At 38.4% G+C, this 27,644-nt stretch overlaps 1 protein-coding gene across 8 annotated transcripts; it reads right to left on the bottom strand.

The window, feature by feature from the left end:
- Nucleotides 1–1,167: 1,167 nt before the first annotated feature.
- Nucleotides 1,168–27,644, bottom strand: ZBED4 (zinc finger BED-type containing 4). Of its 8 annotated transcripts, XM_075146277.1 has the most exons (5): nucleotides 27,453–27,627; nucleotides 26,339–26,483; nucleotides 22,260–22,319; nucleotides 21,530–21,607; nucleotides 1,168–6,462 (listed from the first exon to the last, which is right to left on the bottom strand). In XM_075146277.1, exon 5 carries the CDS (start codon nucleotides 6,052–6,054, stop codon nucleotides 2,536–2,538), a length of 3,519 nt encoding a protein of 1,172 aa, XP_075002378.1. In that variant the 5' UTR covers nucleotides 6,055–6,462; nucleotides 21,530–21,607; nucleotides 22,260–22,319; nucleotides 26,339–26,483; nucleotides 27,453–27,627; the 3' UTR covers nucleotides 1,168–2,535. The 8 variants fall into 8 exon arrangements, 5 of the variants coding, with proteins under 5 accessions (XP_075002378.1, XP_075002387.1, XP_075002369.1 ...); XM_075146286.1 differs by lacking the exon at nucleotides 26,339–26,483; XR_012673058.1 differs by lacking the exons at nucleotides 1,168–6,462; nucleotides 22,260–22,319; nucleotides 26,339–26,483 and adding exons at nucleotides 14,707–15,423; nucleotides 16,303–16,343.

The raw sequence follows: 27,644 nt of genomic DNA, 5'->3' as shown, positions 1-27,644 counted from the left end.
AAATTCTAACATAATTATTAATTCTTAGCCAAGCTGACACTGAAACAGTGCGGTCTTAAGAACTAAGCCCATCAAAAAAAAGGAAATTGCAGGTACAAATAAAGTAGAACAACTTTAACTGATAAAATTTTACTTTTAAAAACAGTGACTAGTTCTTGTGCTCTCAGGAAAAGTTTTAACAAAAAAAAAAAAAAGCATGGCTTTTTCTCATTAAGTATCCATACGAATAAGATCCAAATTGGGGGCTACAAAATGCCCTCACTTCAACTTTCCACATGAGAGTTCCATAGGAGCTACAGTAAAGGCTGCCTTCAGAGGAGCCAAGCCACTTGTTTCCAGAGAACTGGGATTTGCAGGTAAGCTTGGTCACTGCCAGCACTCCCGCTGGTATGATGTGGCTCTACAATGCTTTAAGCCAAAGGCCATATTTACACTCAAGCCTTGAGTGAAAATTGTATCACTTGTTTAAAAAGAAAAAAAAAAGTTTCTTCATCCTCTATTCCTCTCTACTGGTTTGGAGAGATTAAACATCTCCTTTACAAAGGTCAAGGTTATATTCACAGTTAAAATGTAAGGGAAAAAATTGAGATAATAATTAACCAGTAACCATTTAAACATGTTTCCCAATAAGCTGCTTCAAACTCACCTAGTTCGAACTATACATAAACTAGAACAAATTGTTTTATTACTGCAGAAAAAACACGTGCTGTTCTCATTTAACCCTAGAAGAACAAAGAAATACTGACTGTTGATAGAATTAAAAGTTACCTTTTAAAATACTGGAGACAAAATGCAGTATTATTTTTTCCCAAGTACACTATGTAATAATTTACTTAAATAGTACAAGTGTACACATAATTAATGGAGTAACAATTGAAATACCTGAAACCATAAAATGTTTAGAGAAATGTCATGTGGAAACCAAAGCTACCTGGGAAAGAATTCAACAAATTTTCCTGAGGTTGAATAGAGTTGAAATTGAGGATGAATTGAGTGAAATGAAAAGAACCAGAATCCAGGCTTAAATCCAAAGAGCTACATGGAAAACCAATCTTTTCACATAGCATGTTCTGTGGTATATCTATGATTACAATTGTATTAATTAATTTTTATTCAATGGTTTTCTTAAATCCATCTGAAAATAAAAGGCAGTGTTGACTACCACTAGAAAATTGCAAATAAAATGTTTAATTTCAGAAACTGAGTTCACCATTTATAAATACACTAAAACATAGTAAATGCAAAATTAGATTAGGCATAGGTACAGTATTTTAACAAAGCTACAACTTTTCTAAAAGGTCATAGGCAAATGATGACTTGTTTCCCAAAAAGTATTCAATGAAAACTGAAATGAGAAGATTAATCTTTCTAGAGTTAAAAAAACCATGGAGAACGTTCCTTTCAAATTAAAATGCTGGCTTTTTTTTTTCCATCTTATTTGAAGTTTTGAGGGCTCTATATCCCATTTGCCTGATGGACACCAACAGTTAAGAATCAACCCTACTACATAAAATTCTAAGCAGTGCACCATATCCATAAGGCTATTACTGAAAATCAGAAGATCAGTTATTTCTGTACTAGGAGCTTTAAGACAGGCTGTTCTACACAATTGGAATTATGTTAGGAGTAAGGGCTCAATTTTTACAATAGGGAACCTTACAGTTTCGATGCACTAAAGATTAGAAAAGGCTTTAGAATGACGTTAGAGTCTTCATGGTAAATTTCTTGCCTTTTTTGTACATGGCATTAAATAACAAGCATTTATTCACAAACTTTGATAAGACTTCCAAAGAGCTTTCATAAATACCCAGAATATTTCTGTAGTTCAGTTAAAATGTAAAACCTGAACAGGAGAACCCAGAATGAGAAGTTTTACTACCGATTGCTGTATAACTGACATTCCATATCATCTCAAATCTAAGATTTATTTGCAGATACTAAGTCAATAGTCTCCTGTAAACACATCTTCCTCAACAACTCTTCTTAATCCTTTAAGTACTTTAGGGCTTGCAGTTAAAAAGACCACATGATAAAAAGACGGCTTGAACCCCATCTTTCATGTACAGCTTTCTTTTGAAAACTACAAAAGCTGTTTTGTTGCAATTAAAGCAATGTTCAACTAAAATACAGTACCTGGTTTATGGTTTTTACATAATAATTGAATAAAAAACTACAGAATAGAACTGTTTACATCTTTTTTTTTTGCCATTCTATTTAAACAAATGACTGAGCTTTTTTAAAGTTCATTTACAATTATGGATTAAAACCTACATAATTTTGTATAATTTGACAAGACAGGCTATCTCTAGTGTGAACTTTTAAAAAACATATATACAATATCTGGCCTGAAGTACTATGAATAAGGCACATGTAGACATATTGAAAGCTGAAAAAAATGAAACTAAAATTTGGAATTATAGTCACTGATTAGATGTCATACATGGCCCCTATTGGAGCAATTTAACAATCTGAGTTATAGATAGTTAATATCCAGTGAGCAACAATAGATTTAGTCTAGCAGTTTGTTCATTAGTTTCAATACTGGAAGTATATTAAAGGAAGATTCACTTTCAAAAAGATAAGCTTTTCAAAGTGTTCAATCATTAACCTTGACTGACTAAAGTTGTTGCTTTCATTGGATGTATTGAATAATCTCTCTGAAGGAACAATGCTTGGTGGACAACCCAAGAACCTGACAGCCAATTTTGACAGTACTGGCCAAGATGACTTCTTAAAGTTCCAGTAAGTTAAAGGATCACAGTTATGCTCAAGCACTTCTTCCTCCAAGTAAGAAAGCACCATTTCCTCTGGTAACTTTGCTCTCTCTTTCAGGTCTTTTGTTTTCTTCATGTCACCCATGAGTGACCAAAGATTATCTTCTCCATATGAATTTGTAGATGGTGAACCTATATCACATCCATTGGAAACAGGTTTATCATCATCTGAGGTAGAACTCATTATTTCCAGCTCCCTGATTAAGTCTTGTTTATATTGTTCAGCCTCCTCTTCTGTAAATAAGGATGTTTTATACCGGGGATCCAGAAGTGTAGCAAAAATGTACCTTGGATCATGAAGCGTGGAGGACAATCTACTCACCATAGCTTCTTTCAAAGACTTCAGCATAGTATCTATGCCCATTGTTTCCTCAAATAGCATTTCTATTTTCCTGTTAAGTATATGAATCATTGGAATCACTTGGCTTAGAGTAGACATGTGTGTACTCATCTCCCTACTTGCAGCTTCGAAAGGTTTGAGAGCGTGACACACCGACTGCATGACTTCCCACTGATCACAACTTATTAGCTCCCGAAAGCTGCACTCTATTGACATTTCATCAATTGCTCTTTTCTGTTCAATAAGACGTTCAAGCATATGAAATGATGTATTCCATTTCGATGGAACATCTTGTATTAGCTGATGCTGAGGCAACTCATACTCTTTCTGCAACTCAGCTAACTTCTCTTTTGCTTTTGCTGACCGATGGACGCGTTCACAGATCTTTCTTGCAATACTAAGCAAATTCTGAACCATTCTCTGGCTTTTAATAGCCTCATTTACAATGACATTTACTGTGTGACTAAAACATTGTACACTTGAATGATCACCTTCATTTAAAGTTTTTTCTATACTCTGATTATCAGTAACAGTAATCCCGATCTGAAGGCCAATGGAAGTAATCCATGTTTCCCACCAGTACTCTAACTGCTTTTGAATACTGATTCCATTGTAGTCACAATCGATCTGTGATACATTTAATAGTGCTGAACAATGGTAATCCTCACACTGTGGTCGAAATGAAGACTCAAATGTTACCCAATGAGCTGTCAGGGTCAGATATTCTCGTGTTTGGTTGCTCATCCATATTCCGGACGTAAAATGGATCACTCCACTTTCAGCTTCTTTAAGATGTGAAATAATTATTTGTTTTACATTATCATACATATCTGGAATTGCTGTCCTAGAAAAGTAAGATGGAGAAGGTAAAGAATACTGAGGTTGCAAGTATTCAAGCAGCCTGTTAAAGCCAATGTTGTCTACAAAAGAATATGGCTGGAGGTCAAGTGCAATCATTTCGGCTACAAGACTTGTGATTTTTTTGGCAACTGGGTGAGAGTCACAAAACTTGTCATTGGTTTCATCAAAATTTGAAGATCCTAGTAATTCTGTGCTCAGTGGCATGTGATTATCCGTAGATGAGGATAATACTGTCTCTGAGACATCAGTTTTCAATACATTGTTATGAAACCGCTGCAAATGTCTTAGAAGGCAACTTGTGCCTAGATTTGTTGGCTTTTTCCCCCTACTTATTGTACGTCCACAGTGCATACATATTACTTTTGTTGAATCTGCAGAACAAATTGAAAAGTGATTCCACAGTTTTGAGGTCTTCTTACTATTAACAGGAAATATAATTTGATTATCATGTGTAACCATTGTAGGCAAGTCAGTCAACTTTGAGGATGAACATTCTGCAGAAGCCAAAGTGGCGTAAGGAGAATTTGCCAAACTCACATCAAGAAAGCTCTTCTGGTTTCCAATTACATCAGGATGGCGTCTATATAGATGTCTCATCAAGCAGCTTGTGCCCACATCTCCTTTTTTACCACGACTTATCATACAACTGCAGTATCTACATACTGCTTTTAGACTGTCTGCAGGTGACAGTGAAAAGTGATGCCAAACTTCTGATTTAAGCCTTTTCATAATCCTTTTATTTTGCTGAAATACAGCAGTAGGTTCAAATATTAGTGGACCTAATCCCTCACACTGTTTCTCAGGAGAGGAAACAAAGGAGACTTCACCTATATCATCAGAAGATGACAGCATTGAGTCTTCCACTAGAGCATCTCCAGAAGAGAGATTAGTATGGATCTCCTCAGAGATTCTGTCTGGAGAAGAAGAAACAGAAGTTGATTCTTTCATTAGTTTTCCAGGAGAGGATGACATAGAATTCAGATCAGTATCTGAGGGTAATAAAGAAGGCAACAGAGTTGGAGGTGCGGTGTAAAGAGGTGGTATGCTGGTACCACCCCCATTCTCTTGCAGGACAATGGAACGATGGGCTCTCCACATGTGTCTTATTAAACAACTCGTTCCCAGGTCTTTTCCATTTTTTCCTCTACTGAATTCATTCATGCAGTGGATGCAAACAGCTTTAGAATTATCTAGAGGCGACAAATAAAAGTGTTTCCAGACAGCAGATCTCCTTCTGGAACCTGATGTGCTCTTTGGAATTACAACAGTTTTTTCTGCTACATTCTCCACAGTGTCATCATACTGGTTGTTGGGTAGCTGTGGAGATGACCCAACCATGACTTCTTCTTTGCTGCACTTTTCAGAAACTGAGAGATCTGATATTTCTTCAGAAGAAACAATAGAAACAGATTCCTCAATTATTCGATCCGGAGATGGTATTTTAGAAGCCATTTTCTTGACCAGTTTTATAGGGGATAACATAGAACTCAGATCTCCAACATCTGTGGACTGAGGTGGCAGTAACAATGTAGGTGAAGAAAAGGAGGATATACCTGGCATACTTCCATTTTCTTGAATTAGTACAGTGGGATGGGCTCTCCTCACATGTCTCATGAGACAACTTGTACTCAGGTCCTTTTCATTTTTACCCCTGCTAAATTCTTTCATACAGTACATACATATTGCTTTAGTGCTATCTCTAGGAGATATAAAAAAATGGTTCCAAGCAGGTGACTTTTTTCTGGAGCTTATGTTTCTGCTAGAAAGAAGGCTTTGTGTCACAGCTTCCATTGCTACATCGTACAGCGTACTACTATACTGAGAAAAAAGAGATCCATAATCATCTTCATTTTCTGTAGATAAATATTTGCCAGGGTTGTTGGTAATGAAGTTCTTTTCTTTGTCTTCTTGTTCATCACTGCTGTCCGCATGTTTGAAATCATCTTGTTCTGTCTTGATATCCATTCTTTCTAGAGTACAGTTAATGCTGTCTTCCTCTTGCTCTACTTTTACGTTATTTATTTTTCCCAATACAAAATTACCTTCCATTCTGGGGGAACCTGCTTTACTCTTGTCCATAGATGACAAATTCTTCTTGCCAAGTCTTCATTTATTAATAAATATAGATAATTTAAAAGATCATTTAAAATTTGATTAAAATGATGTATCTTGTATACTGAATGCACAAACACAAATGTGCGTATGTGTTAAAATAATCTCTGGTTTATGAATTCTGTATCCGTGTTGTGCATAAGCAAATATGATTAGTCATAAAAATGCATTTAAAAATTATAGACTTAATTAATGGAATCTCATTTTTTCCCCAGGATCAGGACATTTCAGGTCATAGATGAATGTTCTCAAAGACAGCTACTGTTAAATGCTTCATGTTGTAGACATAATCCTAAAAAATGAATGTTCCATTTTCTTGTTGAAGGAAGCCATTCTGTTCATCTTGACTGGGCAACTGCGATTCTTTTGCACCATCTAGAAATAAAAAAACCAAAAGACAAGGTTGACAACACACTCTAAATAACTATAGTAAAGGTGAACTGAAAACATGCACTAAGTGTTCTGTGTTTTGTGTTTTTTTTTTTCCTTTGAGATAAAACCAATTCAGTGTACTACTGAAAAAAAAGAAAAAAAAACATTTACTCAATACATTTATTGTGGGCAAATACGTGTCTACACACGCAGCTCTGGTTCAGCTTTGACAAAATCTAGAGTTCAAGCATCACTTTTGTATTGCTTGGACATACCTATGCCTCATCCTACATCCTAATTCAACCACCATGCATAATCATATATACACACACATATATATACAAACATATACTATATAGGTGTCTGTATTTACAGATACATATGAAGACAAGCAGGTATTTAGTCATGTTAGCACAGAAATATGTACTTAAAACCAAACATTAAGTTATACTCTTGTACACGTGAGTCCTTCACTACTGACAGCAGTGTTTAAAAATACAGTATTTTACCAGAAACCTCGGTAAGGGTGTCAGCGTTTAGTCACACTAAAGTCTCTCTGTTCCTCTGACCATAGTCTCACATGGTTATATTCACACCATAATGCTCCCAGACAACACCATACTATAGAAACAAGCTAATTTAGAGTTTCATGGTTAAAAACTGAAATGCTTAATTTAGGATAACTGGGCTATGCAAATGCCATATATACACTGAGGTCTCCCAAAAGCCTAACATCACTCAGAAGCAAAGATACATACAGTTGCATACACTGGTGCCTAGTACAGCACTGCCAGCTCAAGTTCCTCATGTACCCAAGGGTTATACTAGAAAGCTCATTTACACCAAGATAGCTCATTTCCCTCACGGGTAAAGATTTCCACCACCACCAATTCCAGTACAAAAAGTAGGTTTTTGAAGTATAGCTGCACATAAATCATATGGCAACAAAAGGCTCAAAAACCAGAACCCCCCAGCGGCCCCACACAAATGCGAGGAAGCTGTCTGCATTTGTCAGCCACTTTTTTTCTTTTTACTACAGTTCTATCAGAATTCTAAATTTTGCCAAACCCTTTCTCACTTACTCTCTTGTGTCATTAATGTAGTTACTGGTACCTTCATTCAAGATAACAAACATTTTTTCACCACACAGCTGATGCTACACTATGCACTCCAATTTGTGCAAACTGGATTTTATCTTTCTCCCCAGCTGAAGACAAAACACAAATTTGAATTAGTTATTTTAAAAACTGTGTAAAAACACAATTTTCATGTGTTACTCAAACACAAGAAAGATTTCAGCAGACAAAAGATGAAATTAGCCATAGCTACAAGATGCATAAAAAAGTCTAGGTTGTACTCACACAGACATTTCCCCCCTGTATCAAGACCAATGTCGTATTAGCTTTGTAACCTGTTTTAATTAATATTTCTCTGAGGTCTGTTTACAAGAGAGATCAGAAACACTTATTTTCTGTGGATTTCAGACTTCTGGAAAGCCTACTGTAGCAATAACTTACTTTCTTTTTCAGTGCAGGGGAAGGGGCAGGGAAAAGGAGGCAAAATCAGCTTATTGCAGCTATTTTAAGAAAAAGGAGATGGAGCCGTCAGAACTTGCAAAGAGGAAGACAGTAACTCTGATTTTCTTTCTGTGAAAGTTTTAGTATTTGTGCTCTGCCTTTCTCTCTCCTTCTCAGAAAAAAAAAAGATGTTTTCAGACACCAAAAGATATGAGGGTTGAGCATGAAGAACATCAGTTCTAACGAAGGGAGAGACTTGAAGAAAAACCTTAGATTTCCAGAAGAAATGTAACACACTACACAGTACTTTCCACAGGTTTGTGAAATCACATTTAAGAACAACTCTGGCAGCAGAGATTAAATTTACATTACTCAATATAAAATTAAATGAAACACAAGTTAGTGATCACACACATATTGATGATATGGAAGCATGTGCATCTGGGACAACAGAGAGAGTGTAAGAGAGTCAACGTTTTTAATAGAAATCAATCTAAGAAGGTTTTTTTTTTCATCTTTATTTCGATCTAATCTATGAATTTGGAGCTTGTACTGCAAACAGGAGAAGCAAGAATATATAATAAGCTGTTGTGACTTAGGATCACAGAACAGAAAGGCTCACAACCAAGTGACTCCATGCAGAACTCACAGAACATAAATTATGCATTTAAGTGCCAAGTTACAGTAAGCACATTACAGATTCCTAGCTAGATTTGCACAAAATGCATGCATGCATCCATTGGCATCGGGTTCTGATGAAGTTGTGCACAATTTGCTTGCCTCAAAACAGGTAATCGCATCTCTAGCCTGCAACTGCTGTAATTTCTTAACTATGCAAAAACAATTCTAGGCTTTGAACAGAAAAATCTATGGAGATGCTTCACTTGTCCCTGTCCTGATGAGCAGTTACTGCCTAACACAGCTAAGCACAAGGTAGCTGTGATGGGAAGATCTGGAAATCTGATAAATGAGATCAGTTGCAAACTTCATAACAATACTTAACTAGATTGACATTCATCAACAATACCCATGGCCAATGGTTAAGTTCTTAATCATTATCAGCCATTATCCTTACATATTCAAACAGTTAGGCCCTAATCATCTTATTCTAAATTAGCTTTGAGTACACAATACCACTGAGCTGATGGCATATAGTTAAATACTGACAGCTATGGTCCTTGATGATCTTAGTTGCTGAAGTTGAGGTGAATAGGTGAAAGAGCTATTTGGAGTCTGAAGCAGAAACTGTAATGGTAGACTTCTTTCTTCCCTATTTCTCCTTACTGTCGCTGGGTGTTTTTAATGCTCATAATCTCCTCCACCAAAAAAGGGTGTGGGAAGCAATCTCATCTGCTCCTGACATTATTAATCTTCTTTTCTTTAGGACCAGAAAGCGTTCTGGTTCCACGAGAAATCTTTCCTCCTTATTCTGTATCCTTTGTTTTTGCTTGCAGATTTTACTACTTGAGTTGTTGATCCATGCTTTTCTGTCCCCCATTTCTGCAATTAAACATAGGTCTCCCTTTGCAGCCACATATTATTTCTATACTTATGCTTAGCTGTGATATAAAATGCTTTCATGCTGTTAGGAGGGTTATGCTATTAGCAGTGTTACAAAACGCTTATATACTGTGGCCAGTTACACCATTTTAGAATACTTATGACTGAGTTTAGGACAATAAAACATTAATTATATCTTGTCCACTTTATGGCTCTTACAGGTCTCTGGCTACATAGTACATATTTTTCTGGGTATTGTTGCTGCCTTCTAGGAATGCAGAATAGCTGAGATTTTTAGAGCAGACTTGTTAGGGCTGCTAGATCACTTCCTGGGAAATCCCTGAAGTTGGATGCCCTTTAGAAGATTTTGCATGTATTTTTTTTCCATTTTCTTTCAAACATCTAAGCATGATCTCTATTGCCTTGAGTGTTACTACATCTTAGTGTAAAATTAAGTCAAGCTCTCTCCCTTCAAACATCCTTGAGGGTTCAACCCAAATTTTCTTTAGAATAAAGTCCCCAAAATGCTCAAGGTTAGAAAGATAGATATGTTTTTCATTTCCTCCCTCCCATGCCAGCTCTATATAAAAGTCAATCTGTTTTAAAAACACACAAAACACTCCATCCTATTTTAAAATTTTATAGTAACCTAGAACGAAGTATGAATTTGGTTATGGCCATCTTTACATAGCTTATTTTCCCTTGGACACAAGCTACTCGAATTTAAGGACTACTGCTAAACAGGATATTCAAGGAGAAGGAAAATGTTTTCAAAAGTACAAAAGGCTACAGGCAGTGAGCTCAGAATTAAAATGATCTATGCCTTTGAAATCTCCTCAATTAGATTCAGACGAGCAGCGAAACAGAGAGAATTAAGAGTCACCTTGCAACAAAAATCTTCAAAGAAAATAAATGGAACTAGAGAACAATTATCTACTCAAATGTACTACTCCAGACTATTAGCTCCTGAGTGGCTGTAGACAGTCAGTGGTTTGCTGTGGTAAGAAGCCTGCAGAAACATTTTATAGGATTTTCCATTCAAAATGGGATTACTGAAAGCATATGGTGGTTGACAAGAAATGTCAGGAGAATGTCACTGATCCAAAGAGGGCCACAGAGGACTGCCATGACCAGGAGAAACCGCTCCTGAAGGAAGGGGGTAAAGAAAAAGAAACACTGGTGTCTTGGGATTGCAAAGACATACATTAACATACAGAGAAGTATGGAAAGTACGCAAGAACACCGAACCATGAGCAGATTATTTGTTTGTAAATCAGATAGTGGCCTGCAAGCTTTAAACAACTTTAGATTTTAGGTTGAGTAGTCAGGCAATAATCATGGACTTGATTATACTATGGAATCTTAGTGCAAATAATGGTCTAGAGGAAGTAGTTTAAAACAAAAAACCTTTAAATTATTATACAAACGCATATAGTGTAAATACAGACAAACACATCTCTGCAAAATGCAAGAGTAGTTGTTCCAAGAAACAAGTAAAATGTGAAAGACAAAGTGAAAGCAAAACTATTTACTAGTTTCAAAAAAAATCAAAAGTAGTGAGATTTTGAGCGTAGGAGGTACATAAAAACACATTAAAAACAATTTGCACAAACAGATGTCAGTTTTAGAATGAATAGTGCTAATCATCTTTATTTTGGGAAATCTAGAGGCATCATTAAGAACATAAAGTAAAAAGAAAATCCCTAAAAGCAAGCAATACAAGCAATAAGGAGGAGACGTTTTAAGAAATTATTATTAGCTTCCACTTCAATGGCAGGTATTATGCTAATTAAGGAATATTTGCTAAAAAAAACCCAAACAAACAAAAAAAGCAAAACAAAAAAACAACACAAAACCCCAAAAAATCCAAACCAAACACACACCACACAAAAAGCAAACAAAAAGCTTCAAAAAACCTGAAAACAAAACATACATCCAAAACCCTGTAACAAATAAGCAGAACACATTTTTATAAATATATAGCCTAAATGAACCTTACTGATTTTCAAAGTTACAAATCTCCTGAGGAAGGAAAATTAAGAACAGTGACTTTTTTTTTATAGAAATTTCCTATGACAAAGTATAAGTGCTAGCTCACCCATAAAGAACTGCAGAAGTTTGCAAGATATTGAGCGACTAAAATGTGGTATTAGAAGAGACTGCAAGATTAGCATGTTAGTCACACTCTGAAACGAGGTGGGTCCTATGCTCAAGTCTCACTGAAGCTCACAGGAATCTCCACAGATGTACCAGCATGAACTAGCGGATGCAACAGTACAATTGGGATCAAAGTACAGAAAATTAGGCTTAATAAAAAAACCAAATTGTTTGGACCTCATGGGAGATATGATTTGTAGAGGGCTGTTGGGAGAGAAAGAGAGAAGAAGGTAGAGCCACTTTTCCTATTCCGTTACTTTTCCAGTCACCTGAAAGGCAGATCTTACATTAACCGATAACTGTTGTGGTTTTACAAAGGTGTTCTCTCCACCTTGCAAAATAACCTCTCATGTCCACGACCTGAAATGCTCCATCTGGACATAAAAGAGTAAAGTGTGGAAACAGCACCACCAATACTGTACATTGCTCCTTGTTGACAAGAACAGTCTTCACCCTAACCAAATACTGGAACTGGGTATAACAATTAGAACAAGTAATATTAGACATTTTTATTAATCTTACATGAAAGAGTTGAAGTTTATAGGAATCTGCATACTTAACAGAAAGTATGTAAAAACAAATTTAAAAAAAAAAATTGAGAAGCATATGTTAATAGAAGGGGAAACATCACAACCAAAATCATAACTAAGTCAATTAAAAAAAAAAAAAAAAGGGCATACACAGGAAGAAGAAAAAAAAAAAAGACAAGAGAAGCTATTACTTTTACAAGACAAGCTATTACTTTTATAAGTGCTCTCTTTTACTGGGGAGAAAAACCCTGATGTTAGAAACTGAAAGTCTTTTTATTTAAAATTTCAACTATTTACTATGCTTTTTTCCCCTACGTTTATCTTAAAAAAGTGATATATGGAAGTAACAAAAATACAGTATTTTTGAATATTGTCTGAGAAATAATATTTAGGTTTAGCTCTTGCTCTGTCACAAACTACTGGTCTTGCAGAAGTCTAAATTTCTCCCTCCATGACCCCCTCCCAATTAGGAGGGCTGTAATATTTTATCTTTCATCTTTTGTTTTTGTTCCATCTATTCCGCCATGAGTTTTACAGGGTCATACTAGGTGGCTTATCCATCAAGGTCTCATTCTCACTGAGGCTCCCTAAGTACTCCTGAAACACTTGTAGAAGGAAAAAAAAAAAGCTTTTATAATTATTTTTAAAGTTCCATTTTGGAGTGAGACAAACATTTAGAAAAATCCTAGTTTACACACAGGGAACATTCATGAACAGTTTTATATGTTTGTGTAAACAAGAAAAGACCGATTCAGCTCTCAGACTAGGGCTCGTAGTGGGAAGGGGGAAAAAAAAAGGGGCGGGGGAGAATTACTTCCTCCAAGGCTGGAGCATTTCACGGATGTGTGGCCAGCCAAGCAGGATGCCACGCGTAGGAGCTGTAACAGGCTGGGAGGCAGGAACCAGGCAGCTCCTGAGGATGCTGCGACTGCTGGGCTTCAGCTGCTGGAAGAATCGGGGCAGCATCCTGGCAGGGCAGCTGATGCCCTCAACTCTCTCATCCCTGAAGAGAAAAGAAGCTGGGAAAAATTACAAAGAGAAAATAACATATGCAGAGTAACACATAAGACAGGAAACAAAAACGTGCTTTGGAAAGCGATGGGACAAAGGTACATGCTCAGAGGCTTGGGAGACAAAGCAGGAAGAATGAGAGCGCTCCAAGAAAGGTATGCGAGCTCCCCGGTGCGCTCATGCTACTTGTCAGGACACGACACAGAGACCTCCGATTTATTCAAGTATAAAGATCATTCATGCCTCTTCACGTCGCTGAAAAACTCAGTGCTTGATGTCAGCTGGGGCCTAAATCAGTCATTCGAGACAGAAAAAAAACAAGGTGTGGAGAACTGAGTATTATAGCCATAACTATCATCATTAAGACTCTGGGTACTCAACCCTAATTACAAATGCAGGAATTTAGCTAAAGTAGAGACTGAAAAGTTGAAAAGACTACCAGCTAAATGTAAATATTCCCCCCTTTCTTGCCTCCTGTCCCTCAAAACATCAAATAATTTTACTGTGAACATGGACTATTTTATATTAAGCAATAAAATAGACCTGCTAGTACCAAGTTATATTTTTTTGATTTAGCAGTCTCTAGACTCTTCTCTCTGTCTTCTATTTTCCCCACCACAACTGAATTAACAATAATGCAGGAAGATAACAGTCAACAGCACAGCTCAGAAGTGACAGTTTTAGTCTTACACTATTATTAAAGTGAGAGTGTTGAGTTAAAATCTAACCAGCACACAGAAAACACCTAACATTGCACAAACTCAAACTCCTCAAACTTAGCCTCTTACCCTTTTAAAAGCCGGTTTATTTTGTACATCTGTTTCTTAGAATCACAGAATCATAGATTCATTAAGGTTGGAAAAGACCTCTAAGATCATCAAGTCCAACCATTAACCCAACACCACCATGCCCACTAAACCATGTCCCTAAGCGCCACATCTACACATCTTTTAAATACTTCCAGGGATGGTGACTCAACCACTTCCCTGGGCAGCCTGTTCCAAGGCCTGACCACTCTTTCCGTGAAGAAATTTCTCCTAATGTCCAGCCTAAACCTCCCTTGGCACAACTTGAGGCCATTTCCTCTTGTCCTATCACTAGTTACTTGGCAGAAGAGACCAACACCCACCTCGCTACAACCTCCAACTACAACCTCTTGCTGTTGTAAACATCAAAAAGTCTATGGGACTCTGTTTACTGACCATTTTCAGATATTCCCTGAAATCTCAGGAAAGATTCAAATATCTCCATCTCAAACCCCAAATCATCTGCATCACGGTGTATGGAAGAAAGTGTGAGCACCAGCTCCCCCTGCATAAAACTACACTGGCTTTTATACTGATGTGTAAAAGGAGTGAAAATAATTCATGACAATGGCAAGGCTGAAAAGAAATGGTATGATTTCCAGATTAGCATCATTAAAAAAAATATTTTGAAATAGACAAAGCAGAAATGAAGTAAGATTTCATTTTAAAAATTAATGTTTTATTTAAAAGAGGATCTCGGTTCTTAATTCAGTTCTTACACCAGTATATCCTCAACTATAAAACTTCTTAAAAAGATTGAGATAATGCTTTTTACATGTTATACATTTCATATTCATTATTTTTGAAGTCTGATATAAATAAGGATGTTTGTGTTAGCATGAGTATTATTCACATCTGGCTGGCATTTAGTTCTGACATCCCTGTTTAGCGCCCAACTGGATTTGATAAACATCTCAATACCCAAATGTTTCATCAGACCTCAATGATACAGGCTGACTGCTCAGCATCTTGAAGAATAAAGCAGGTGTCTGATATAGGGTAGGGAGTCAAAACTCAATATTATTTCTGGAGAAATCAGTCTTCATAATTTATTTGACAATTTATTAAGCATATATCTATTTGAAACATCATCCTCCACCACCTAAGTTTAAGCACAGAAATCCCCATTCCACATTATTTCAAACAGCATTTATCTTAAAAGTAAAATAAAAATGCAAAGCTAAAACAACAACAAAAAAACCACCTCAGCCAAAACAATATCACTCCCAAGTTTTTTATTAAAAAAAAAAAAGAAATACCACTTTGTTGCATGTACCACCGTACGTAATATTAAGTATCACCACAAATACTCACACCTACAACCCCCTGATAAGCCTTTAATTGTTGCTTTTTTTTTTTTCTTAGTGCACTAAAAATACCATCAGATCTCAAATGGGGCTATCTTCCTTCACACGTCCTTTGCTAACTTCCCATAGCAGCACACTATAAGAAAGGAGGGGGAAAAAAGCTGGTTGTACACATGCTAATCATTTCTGTCCCAGCTCTTACTAAGAGATCGCTCATAAAAAATGGATCTGTCACGATAAGTAAATTATGTCAACATTTGTCTAGGATCCAAACTGTCTCTTAAGTGTTGAAGTGTTCTTTCTCATTATCTGGTATGATACTACTGAAGCAATACTTGCACGATACGTTTCTATGCTGTTGTTCACACCTACCAAATGTCAGATCTGTCTGTCATTTGTTAAAATGCTGATGTTTTAAGCAATAATTTCATTAAAACTTTAAGCAGGATTTTCCTAAATCTTACACATCAATGTTGCTCCAAGTGAAAGCTACAGGAGATTATACTCTTATTTTGGTATTTTTTTCATTTGCAATATTTGACAAACAACTATTATATGCTAATAAGATGGAGCAATTCTTAATGTTACAAGAGATAAGGTGGTTTTCTTAACAAAAAAATTTAGATTTTTTAAACAGCTGAAGCATGTATTGTTTGGATTATAGTTTTAGTGCAGGACATCAAAGCTGCTTTTAGTATCTCATGCTGTACAATTTGGAGCTGAGGGGAGGGGAGATGAACGAAGGTTGCAGTAACACAACACAAGGGTAAAATGCAGAAGATAAAAATAAGAACAGAGCAGGGAAGATGCATCAGTATTATCACAGAACAGGAAACAACACACAACCAAAAACACAGTAACAACAGATAAGTTCCAAAAGAATGAAAGACAAAAGACAAAACATTTACTCCATGTTGCTAGAGAACAGCAGCCTGCTTTCAGAAAAGCATCAGAAAATTCAAAGCAAAGCTCCTCTGACACTTCTTTTCCACAAGTGATCAATTCCGCTGCCTACCCCATTACACTCTCCTCTTCCTCCTCCTGTGCAGTCCACAGCTGACAAAATAAATGGAATAGGATTAGGACAGGAGATTCTTCTCCTGACTAGTTCACCTTCCTAGCTTGCAATATACTAGAAAACATAGACTTTTGTTATTTATTTTTTTTAAATGTCTATCTTTAAACTCTGTAAGAATGAAACCTTAAGCACTTTAAGGATGATTTCAAACAGTTAAAAATAAGACACCTGTAAAGGAGCTGTGGGTTACAAAGGTGAATAGGGCAGGATGATGAAGAATAAAAAAGCAGTTAGGAGAGGCACACCATGTCTTGTGTACAGTAAGTCTTCTCGGAACTCTTGCTGAAAACATCCATGTAAGTATAAAATGGAAAAAAAAGAACCTCACAAAACGTAAGCAGGGTCCTTTACAGAATGTAATATTATATTAACCTGTTTGAATTATAATTTTTCTAAAAAAAAAAAAAAAAAAAAAATTGAACAATATCTGTTGAACTGCTAAGACTATCACATTAGTATCTATTTTGATATTAACCAGATCAAGTCTGAAGAGGTCTGTTTTAAAAACCGTTCATAGCTACCCATTAATCCAATTCTGTGTTCATATTGATGCCAGTTAGTTACCTGTCCTCAGATAGTTTCACTTGTACTATGGAAAGGTTTTTCATGATATACATATATTGTATTTGTATGTGTGTAATATGACAGTACTATGCTTACATTATATGTTTGCACCTGGAATGCTTGTGCACATAAAGGCAGGTTATAAAGAAAATGCAGTTCTAGTCCCTGAAAGGACAAAAAATACTTTCAAGAGGATAAACAGTAGTTTAAATACTTGGTAGGGATGTTTTACAGCTAAGCTTAATCATTCTTTTGTCACAAAACTTTATTTCAAGTCAGAAGATACTCTCAATTGCAAATGATTCTCCAAAGAAATCTGTTTCTTCTCTATACCAGGTACCTTCTTTCTTCCTCATTTAACAATTTGAAGAAATATGGCTAGATTTTACTAGGAAAAGACCATCTCTTTACTAAATATACTAAATATAACAGAAAATAATATTCACAATATCATCCGAGATTATTTCTGACCTCTATAAAAATTCTCAGTTTCTTGCCAACGAGCACAAGAACTGCAACAAAAACAACCAGGTAACTTTAAAGCCAAGCTTTCGTATCACATGCAGGCATAATCGATCATGCCCACGATAGGGGTGAACTTCTTATGCCCCTTTCAAGTATTTTTTGTCATTCGGTATTTTCTAAGTAAATTGTACGTTCATCAGTAGCATCTGACATTTTCACCCGATATCCCAGGTGACCTCAACTCTGTCCCTCTCAAAACAAACATTCCTATTCATAAAACAGGAGAGAGGGAAGAGAAATGAGTCTACAGATCTACCTATTCGCTTGTCAACCAGCCTGTCCCTAGCGTCCATGACAAGGGGCCTTCTTCCTCTTAAACTCTTTTAGGGTCATATTCTCTTTGCCTTCTTCAAGGCAAGGTGAGACTTTGCAGCAAAGACCAAGCTGACACAGACAGCCACGCCAGGAAAGATGACATTGCTTCCACTAGCACCACATCGAGCATTAGCAGGAAATCCAAAGAGACACTCCTGTCCCCGGTGAACAAATAGCTCAGTCTTCTCCCAAAAGAAATGGTTTATAGGAGGACCATCCTACTGCCACAGACACAGATTTTAATTTGAGCAAATAAGGTTTTGCTCGAGGAGCTAACGAAGAACACAGGAATTTTAATTAAGAATAAAGCTTTTCGTAGTACCTATTCTAATCGTGCAGTTCATGAGCTTTAATTCATGTAATGCAACCTGTAATTTAAATAAGTTTTACAGAATAAGGTTACACAGGTGTTTTATTCAGAGCAGGATCCACGACTTTTTTAGTACAAGAGCAGGTAAAGAAAAGGACAGTCCTTGCTGTTCCCATTTGCTTGATTTCTATTATTATGCAGAAGCCATTTAATTAATTTATTTTAATAAACCTAGTATTTTGTGAGGTATAGAAGGAAATAAATAAAAACATTTAGAGAAAGGAGAAGGATCAGGAACCTTCCTCTTCTTTATGAGCATCATTGTATTTCTTGTCATAAATGGATTATGGTCTCCCCACAGCAGACAACTCAAAATCACTAGGAAAGGAAAAGAACAGAACCTCAATTTCTCCCATTTCCCGGTGTCAAAAGCAAAGATGCTGTCGACAGCATGGGCTGTACAGTTTGGCTCCCTGAAAGCTGACCCACTCTTCCTACTATTTCAGCAGCTACTAATGCAAGTCGCAACAAGTGAAAACCTCTCATGTAATGAGTATTACCCTGTTGTCTTTTCGTTGTTTTTTTCCCTGTCCCCCACAGTTATTAGCATATCATGTTCCCACCTTTAATGAGAAGAAAGAAGGGGAACCACAGAGTAAAAATAGAAAATATGATATGATTGCCATTATCTACGCCACATTTTAGCAAGGATTTGCGGTCCCAAATCTTAAATAAGAAAAGCTCTCAAGAGCTGCTAGCCAGTAGTTGGGTGGAAGTTATAAACAGGCAGGAGTTTCCTCACTGCTCTTTTCTCTCCCACCTCCTCATGGCATGTCTAACACTACTAGATCCCTTTAATCAGGAACTAGATTTTCTTCAATGATCTAAACTGCACATAAAAGCTACTGCATAGCATATGCACTGGAAGACTTTAATTCTTACAGTGGATGCTAAAGGATGTAGACCTGTAACATTTCTGGCCTACTGAAACTTAAAATTTTAACAGAGAGGATAACATCTGGACAGCAGAATATTCCCATCTTTGTTCTCAGGAGACTCCAGCTCTATATAAGCACCCATTCTACCGAAGGAGTGCCGCCTTAATCACAAATGAAGAAAGCATCATGCACAGAAGGATCATTTGCAAAATGCTACCCCTCTGGGCTGCGCTACTCAACTCCAGGAGCTAGTATGCAATAACTTGTTCGTAATACACTGCATGGTGCAATCTGTACTGGTGAATACATCGCATATTGCATTTTGATACACCAAAACACAGAGGAAAAACAAAGTCAGTCTTCAACTACCATGCCATGAAGGAAAAATACCCCAGCAGGAAGTAGTATGAGATCACTTAAAAGACCATGTATTTGATATATTCCTCACATTTCATATTTCCCGAAATAAACATGTGAAAATGAATGTGTTCTATAAAACCTCACAAAATAGTAAAAAAAAAAAAAAAAATTGTCCAAAGGAACTCAGAATATGTTCTATAAATGCATTTTTAGGCTGACCAAAATTATCTAAGCTCTATTCCAGTGTGCTTACAACCTGAATTTCAATGAAGCACATGAATATGACAAAAAACAGGTGATAAAAACACTTTTCTGTTGGAGCTCATATTGGCATTTAATTTCTTTAAATCTAACCACTTACAGATTTTATTATCTATCAGAACAACTGAACTTGCAGTCAAGAGTTATTTCATCTGGGATTATAATTTAAGAATTAGTTCTTGAAGATACTGAGACCAGATACTCATTTTCAATAGACAGGTAGTACTAAAGTGGATATTTTCATTGAAGGCTTTTAACCTTGAGACCCATGTTAGAAAGGCACTTTAGGTAGAACTATAAAATGCTACAGTGCTTGACATCATGTAATGAAACGGTGAAAAGCATACAGTGACCCCGAGACGAGTATATTAGAATTCAGCATTAAATAAATGAGAGTGAACTTTTGGACATTCTGGCAAAAGCAACATTGTCCCTTTTATCAAATTTCTTTACAGTAGTCTAGAACCAACTCAAAAGGCTGCTGCAAATGACAACTACTCTTTCCTGCTCTTTGGCTATGCTACGGACTCGGAAAGCAATAGCAGTTCATTTTTGCTTAGACTCATGAAGAATGAATGATCCACAAGCAGATTTAATATGTAACAAAATCCCCCACACCTTCTGTATGTGTCACCTAGGAAAACTTTCCTTCAAGAAATGAATCTGAATCATGTTTTTATTTTTCTTTTCCTACGGAGGCCAGAGTCTTATAAGGAAAGGCTGAGAGAGTTGGGGTTATTCAGCCTGGAGAAGAGAAGGCTCCAGGGAGGCCTTATTGCAGCCTTTCAGTAATTAAAGGGGACTTATAAGAAAGATGGGGACAGACTTTTTAGCAGGGCCTGTTGCGACAGGACAAGGGGGAATGGTTTTAAACTAAAAGAGGGTAGATTTAGACTAGATATATGGAAGAAATTTTTTACAATGAGGGTGGTGAAACACGGGAACAGGTAGCCCAGAGAGGTGGTAGCTGTCCCATCCCTGGAAAAATTCAAGGTGAGGTTGAACGGGGCTCTAAGCAACCTGATCTAGTTGAAGATGTTCCTGCCCATGGCAGGGGGGTTGGACTAGATGACCTTTAAAGGTCCCTTCCAACCCAAACCATTCTATGATTCTATGACCCCACCAAGACTTCCTAGCTCAACATTTTACCTATCTTAAACATTTTGTCCATCTGTTGCTAACATGCATGTTAACCAATAATACAGGCAGCTTAAAAGTTGAACTATTTTGGGGGGAGAAGTGCGGGGGAGGGAGAGAGGGAGAGAAAAAAATAAACAGAAAGCTCTGAAACACTATATAAGAATAACATTTATTGTTAATCTACATATAAATGCTGCTCGGCATATGAACAATCTTTTTCCACTGCATCTTAGTCAGGAATCTCAGGCTTCCAAAAAATCTGTACTCAACAGCTCAAACTGAATATATAAAGAAAGAAAAAAATGTTTCAGACAGAAACCCTAGAAGAAAATATTAAATATACTTTATCAGTGAGGACATGAAAATCTGAAGAAGACGAGCGTAATTTGAGTATAGGATGAATGTAGCATGTAAGTTACTTCCCCCCTTTTTAAGAGGTAGACTGCAGGGTAAGGATGTATGTATGCCAGCTGTTACCACAGAGTAAGAGGTGCCCCACAAATCATAAACTAGTTACTATTACTGTAACACTGTAAAGATATCCAGCCTTCCAAACTTAATTTTTAAGTCTCAGGCACTCATACAGACCTCCTGTTAAATTATTAAGCCCCATACAAGTCAATGCACATGCACATTCATTACCTTTATCCATTGGCTTACTCTAAATTAATAACAACAACGATACAAGATGCAAAACAAACAAGCTGCCCACTAGTTTATTGAGAAAGACAAACAAACAAATAAAACTTACACATCTGTTCCACTGCATGCAGGCGGCTTCATTTGAGGTTAAATACTTGCTACTCAAACTTAATGATGATGATTGTATCTAAGGAAAAGAAGAAAGTAATTCCTTTTAATAAATTTTTTTAGTGATGTTCACTGTCACAGTGGCAAGTCATGGGATGTTTCAAGTTTCTCTTTATGTGACAGCTCCAGGAGTTGCACTTACATGACTAGTCCTCGCCTTTTTTCAAAATCCCTAGCCCTCATAATTGTCAAGAAAAATTAGACATTTTCAACTCCAGAGCTCCAAAGCAAAAAATCAAAATACCGCCTCCCCGCAAGGTGAGTACTAAAAACATTTAAAAGTCAAATTTTTGTACTTGTCTTGGCACTGCTCCATTTTTTTTGTGCTTAGGGATGACTACATCTCATGATGAATGAAATCAAGCCTACACTACATACAAGATTTCAAAGGAGCTTGCCGACACCTTTCAATGCACTACAAGATTCATCTGGCAGCTTGTTACACCTTCTCTTCATGAGCTGAACATGCTGCTTACACTGCACCTAGCATGTGTATTAATCAACATGCAATAACATAGGATCAACGCAAGATTATCATTCCCCAAGTATGAGAAAGGAATGATTGCAAGTGGAGCATATTAAGTCAGATATTTTGACTTAGCAATAAAACAGACCAAAACAATCTATCACAGGACATATTTTTGTAGTTTTGCAACTTCACTCCCACTGACCATTATACAGACATGAGTGCCATTGTGCAGAGGCCCCAGCTCTTTCACTGCCCCAGTACCCTAAAAAAAAAAACCACCAACAAATCTTTTTGCCATCTTAAAAAACCAGAAAGTAAACTTTGACTCCAAATCCGAATGCAGAAAACGCTGGACTCTGCAATGCTTAGTGGTCAGGATGGTGCTTTGTCCTCTTTTCTAAACTTCATATGGATCAAGCATCAACAGGGGTTAAACCAGCAAAGCATTCTCCCCACCAGTCAGTGCTTACTGCTCTTATTCAGATTGTGAGATGGTGATTGATATATATATACTTTTTTTATATATATATATACAGACATTTTTTTTTTTCTTCCTTGAGAAGGAGAACACCTCTCAGAAGGTGGAAAGTCCTGATTGCTGGCTTACTGCATTATGGAATGAATTATATGCAACTTCTACTGACATTTTCACTTAAAAATACTTCCATACTCCCTCTTAGGCAAGTGAAAACATCTCCAGAGCTGTGTGGCTGGCTAATTTGACTGTTATGATGAGACACTTCAGCTGTCCCTACTACAGTGAAGATTTAAATAATGTATACAAAGAGGTAGGTGTCAGCCAGGGAGACAGAGACCCACCCGAGGCAGGGTGCTCAGCAGGAGCAGTTAGGGAACTCTCCTGAGATGTGGATTCAGCTCCTCAGGCAAAGCAGGGAAGTGAACCTGGCTCTCCCACATTCCTTGCAAGTGCCAGAGCCATCAGACTACAGGCAAGATAGAGTACAAATAATGCATCTTTATCCTCCCCGATGTCTTTAAAAAACAACACCAAAACCCTACAACCCTTCCATTCCCATTTTGCCATTCTTTCATTTGTTGAAGATGACTATAAAATAGTTTCAAGCCAGGCCAAACATTTCATTCAATCCAAATTAATGTTTGGGTTTTCTTGATTGTTTATTTTAGTGAGAAGAATAACAAAGAAAAAGTCATTTTAGCTGGATCTGAGCTTATTTTCTTCAGAGGCGAACACTAATTCAGAAAACAGCATACAGAATTACAGCAACAGATAAGCAGCATAATTATATTGAAATGCTAATTAAATGAACCTATTTGGGGTAAAACTGGTACAAATTCTTTGATCACTGTCATATGATACAAATATATTGTTAATTTTAAATACCTTTTTCCATACATTTTGTAAAGAATTGCCAAAAAGTATTGCTAAAATATGTCACAGCTGTTAAACCAAGCCTATTTTCAGCCATAATTTTCAAGCCAGTGACTACTGAAATCCAGAACTGGCTTTTGTATTAAATGTACAGAAAATCTGAGCATTCAGTGCAAAAGTTACTCTAACACACCAAGGGAAAAATATATCTATATGACACTAGCAGACATGACTCAAAAAAAAAAAAAAAAATCCAAGAAGCTTTCAGACTTTCAGCTCTAACAGTGAGCTAGTAACCCTCTAAACCTTCAAAGAGGGATCGTTCAACCCTGCATGTCATTAAAAAGCAAAGGGGGAAGGGAAAGAGGTGAGAGATGGAAGGGAGGCAAGTGTGCCGTAATAGCTAAACAGAGCACACAGGTTGCAAGTTTAAGTAAAGATTATGGTAATATTGTAATATTTCTTATGTCAACATCCACTGAAAACCAGTCTTACACAGTTTATAGGAAAGACTGATACTTCACTTTCCAATATGTTGTTCAATATAAAAAATTCACAATTTGTTCTGAATTATCACACTTCAATGAAAATAAGGACCTTAAAAATCAAGCTATTTCCCTGTTGTTGCTTTAACAGACCATCATATTATGCTGTGTCTCATCACAGAAAAAGCCACCAAACAAAACAATACTACCATGGTTAAACTATGTATCACGCTAATTTAGGATAGGTTCCTCCACTTTGGGGGAAAAAAAATGATAAAAGCTTTAGTTGTTCTTACTTCTTGTTTTGTGTACTTTAAACTCTAGATTTCACTTGAAAGATATCTTTAGGCCACAGAAATGACTCAATTTCTTCACTAGCTGGTTGAAATCAAACAATCCCATAGTTGTGAATTGACAGATATTGATGATGCCAATAGCAAATACAAAACAAACAGTCAAAGTTGTACAGAAAACAATGCACATCTGCCACATGCAAGAGGACACCTTTTTGTGAAGTCTGGTTTGAAAGTGTACACTAAAACAGATAACATTATGTAAATTACATTAATATCGATACTACTAAAATACCTAGATTGTCCCTACTTAGGAAAAAAATGTCAGTCATGATGATGAGTTAAACACTATGGTCTACATTGTGCAAAATCCCCAACTAAACTATCTATAATACTGTTTTCTGTCTAAACCTAAGCTAATATACATGTATCATCACACCTATTTGCATAAAGCCGATTATTTTAACTGTACATTACAGTGGCAACCCAATAGCACAATATGCTTGATTTGAAGGTGAGAACTCCTACAAATTAAAAACGAGCCTCGAAAGACAGGATTTACAAAACCTTCTCATTCAGAGTCTTCACTGTGAATGGCAGTAAAATGCAGCAAGGTGTTGGGAGATACATCATCTGCATTCATTAATTCAAACTTTCTCAGAGCCACAAAAAGATCTCTAAAAAGTTATTGTATTTAGGATTCTAAAAATTAGAAGAGAACAGATTCCAAGAAAAAGGGGAGGAAAAAAAGATGCAACAAGCTCAAAGGCTGCATAAACCAGTAACTATTCCCTAAAACCTAAGAGTTTGCCAGGACTTCTTTCTGTAATACCTAGTTCTTAAGAATCTTTGATAGGAGGATATTCTACTTTACGTGGATAGACAATTTTAAATAAACGTGTGAAATTCAGTTGCCCTCCTGTATTCCCTCCTGTTATAAGCCTTAGTGATGTATTATGTGTACTGAAGTAGACCCCCCCCTGCACTAACCACCCGTGACCCCGTGACACTAGCTGTTCTGCAAACACAATTCTTGCTCAGTACGTTTGCAGTCTAGGTTTAAAATGAGCGAGAATAGGTGGAAACACCAAACAGAGAGAGAGGCCCTAGCAGACAAGGTAACAGAAAGACAGCAAGCATTACTCTAAGCTCATCCCCTATCTAGCCTTCTGCTATTATATACTTTGCCTTTCATATTATCATGAGGATGCTGTACCTGTCACAATCTTGCTTTATACAGAGTAATAGTAAAATAATCACGGTTATTCAAAAGTACAAATGTTTATAAAACTTTTCTCTGAGATGCTTGGTTCAGATATTTCATTTTACTTTCATTTTACTTATTCTCAATCAATTCTTATGTTTGTCTGCTCTGGAGAACTTCTATGGAATTAATTTCTCAACATCTGTTAAAGTTGGAAGATACTAGCAACGCTGTAAGTACCAAAGTAGCTAGACATCCAACCGTATAAAAACTTTCAGCACCTTGCCCATTGGTCTTATACCTAGCAGACAGCACTCAAATTTCTAAGAATTCACAGAAGAATTTCTGCTGCTCTTAATATACAATGAAGAAATGTAAGATTTTTTTCTCCACAAAACCAGTCTCCATAGTAAATAATAACTAGAATGCCCCTGCCCAGTATCTGTACAAATATAGGCTTTCTAGTAGCTGCGTGGTATCTTGGGGATAGTTGATAAAGTCTTCCAGACTTCACTGCCCCCAGTATGTACTCCACGAGCATCCTCCCAAGGGTGTACGTCTGCGCTTTAAGTGAAACTTTGCATTACTGAAGATAACCTTTAGAAGAAAAGAACTGCGCTCACTCTCTTGAAAAGCAAAACAGATGCACATACATAGTGGGCCATACAGACAACAACACATAAGGAAACCCTGACAAGTGTGTTTATGTTATGGGGGCTTGAAAGACTTTCTCTGCTTGGCATTATAGGTGTAGCATGACAGCTCACGCTACATTACTGAAATCTCTGAAGGATACTCCCCAGAAACAAGACAGAACTGCTTCTAACACATAACCACCAGGGAGAATGGATTGGGGAAAGAGGACTTTTTTCTACACTGCAATGCCAAACACCACTAACGTTAGCAATGATAATTAGAAACACCATTAATGCAAAAGAGGTCTTTTACCTTTCATTGCATTAATAGAAGTTTTTACACTTTTAGCAGACTGCACGTGCAGCAGACAACTTTAAGTGTATCAGACACCCTCTGAAATCCAGTAAGCATTATAACACAGCCGGTCTCTACCATCAGCAGCTGTCTCAGCATAGATCTAGAAGTTACAGAAGGCATTTTTAAGCAAAATTACCGCGTCCCAAGTAGAAAACGAGAGAAGCAGTACATGAAAATTAAATTCTGCAGTTTTTCCATATGCACCTCTCTTGAGCGACTCTGCCCAAGAGAGACGGGGCTGGGAACTTCACCCCACACAGGAAGAGGTGCCGTGTTTACGCCGCGGCCGAAGCCGCTGGCGGGCGCCTGCCCCCCTCGTGTCCCGCGTTCTCAGGGGGAAAGGCTTTTGAGGATTTCCTGGGCTCTTCGGCCCCGGCGCCCGGCTGGCAAGCCTGTGCCCGAGGAGCCCGCCCGCCGGTCCCCGCGCAGACCCGGCCCGCACTGCGGGGGGCGGGGGGCTCTCCGCCCCCGGGGCTGCCCGGGCCATCTTAGCTCGGGATGGCAGCGGCCACATGGTCACCGCTCCTTCCGCGGGCCCGGCTCCGCGGCCTCCCGGCGGCGCGGTCCCGCCAGGTGGGAGCGGGCACGGAGCCCCGGCGCGTCCCGCCGGCCCGGCCCGGCCCGCGCCGCGCACAATGCCGGGCGGGCTCGGGGCGCGGCCAGCGGCTCGGCGGGCACCTCTCCCCGGGCGGGGGGCGGCAGAGCCCGCCGGGCGCTCCGGGCCAGCGCCGAGCCCCCGGGGACCGGCGACCACCCCCGCGCCGGGCCGGCCGGGCCCCCTCCCGGGGCCTCGCAGACAATGGAGCCAGCACCGCGGGCCTAGTCCCCGGCTTCCTGCGCCGCCCCGCCGCCACACGCCCCCTCCCCGGCTTGGCGGCGCTGTCCTGCGGGCGCTCCCAGGCGGGACGGGGCGCCGCTGGGCCCGGGGCGCGGGGCCCCGGCCGCGCAGGCACCGGCGCCGCTGAGGCAAAACTTGGCGGCGGCGGGGGGGGGGGTGGCGGGGGCCGCGGGAGGGCGAGCCGGACCACCCTGCCCGGCCCCCTCCCGGTGCCGGAACGGTGCTACTCACCTCCCCGGGCGGCCGCCGCAGAGGAAGCCGGAGGTCGCCGCCGCCGCCCGGCCGGGCCCGAAGGAGTTAAAAGGCAGGGCCGGGCGGGACCGTCCCATTCATTAGCCGGGCGCTTTGTCTCCGGCCGCCGCCGCCGCCGCCGCGGCGCTGAGCAGGCTGCCCCGGCTCGGCCGCCACAGGGCCGCGGTGCGC

This window comes from Calonectris borealis, chromosome 1, assembly GCF_964195595.1.
Source record: "Calonectris borealis chromosome 1, bCalBor7.hap1.2, whole genome shotgun sequence".
In the NCBI taxonomy this organism is placed as follows: domain Eukaryota; kingdom Metazoa; phylum Chordata; class Aves; order Procellariiformes; family Procellariidae; genus Calonectris; species Calonectris borealis.
This window is presented reverse-complemented; position numbering and strand designations above follow the sequence as displayed.

Coding starts and splice junctions, on each gene's coding strand:
- ZBED4 (XM_075146268.1), bottom strand. CDS start 6,054: ATGGACAAGAGTAAAGCAGGTTCCCCCAGAATGGAAGGTAATTTTGTA.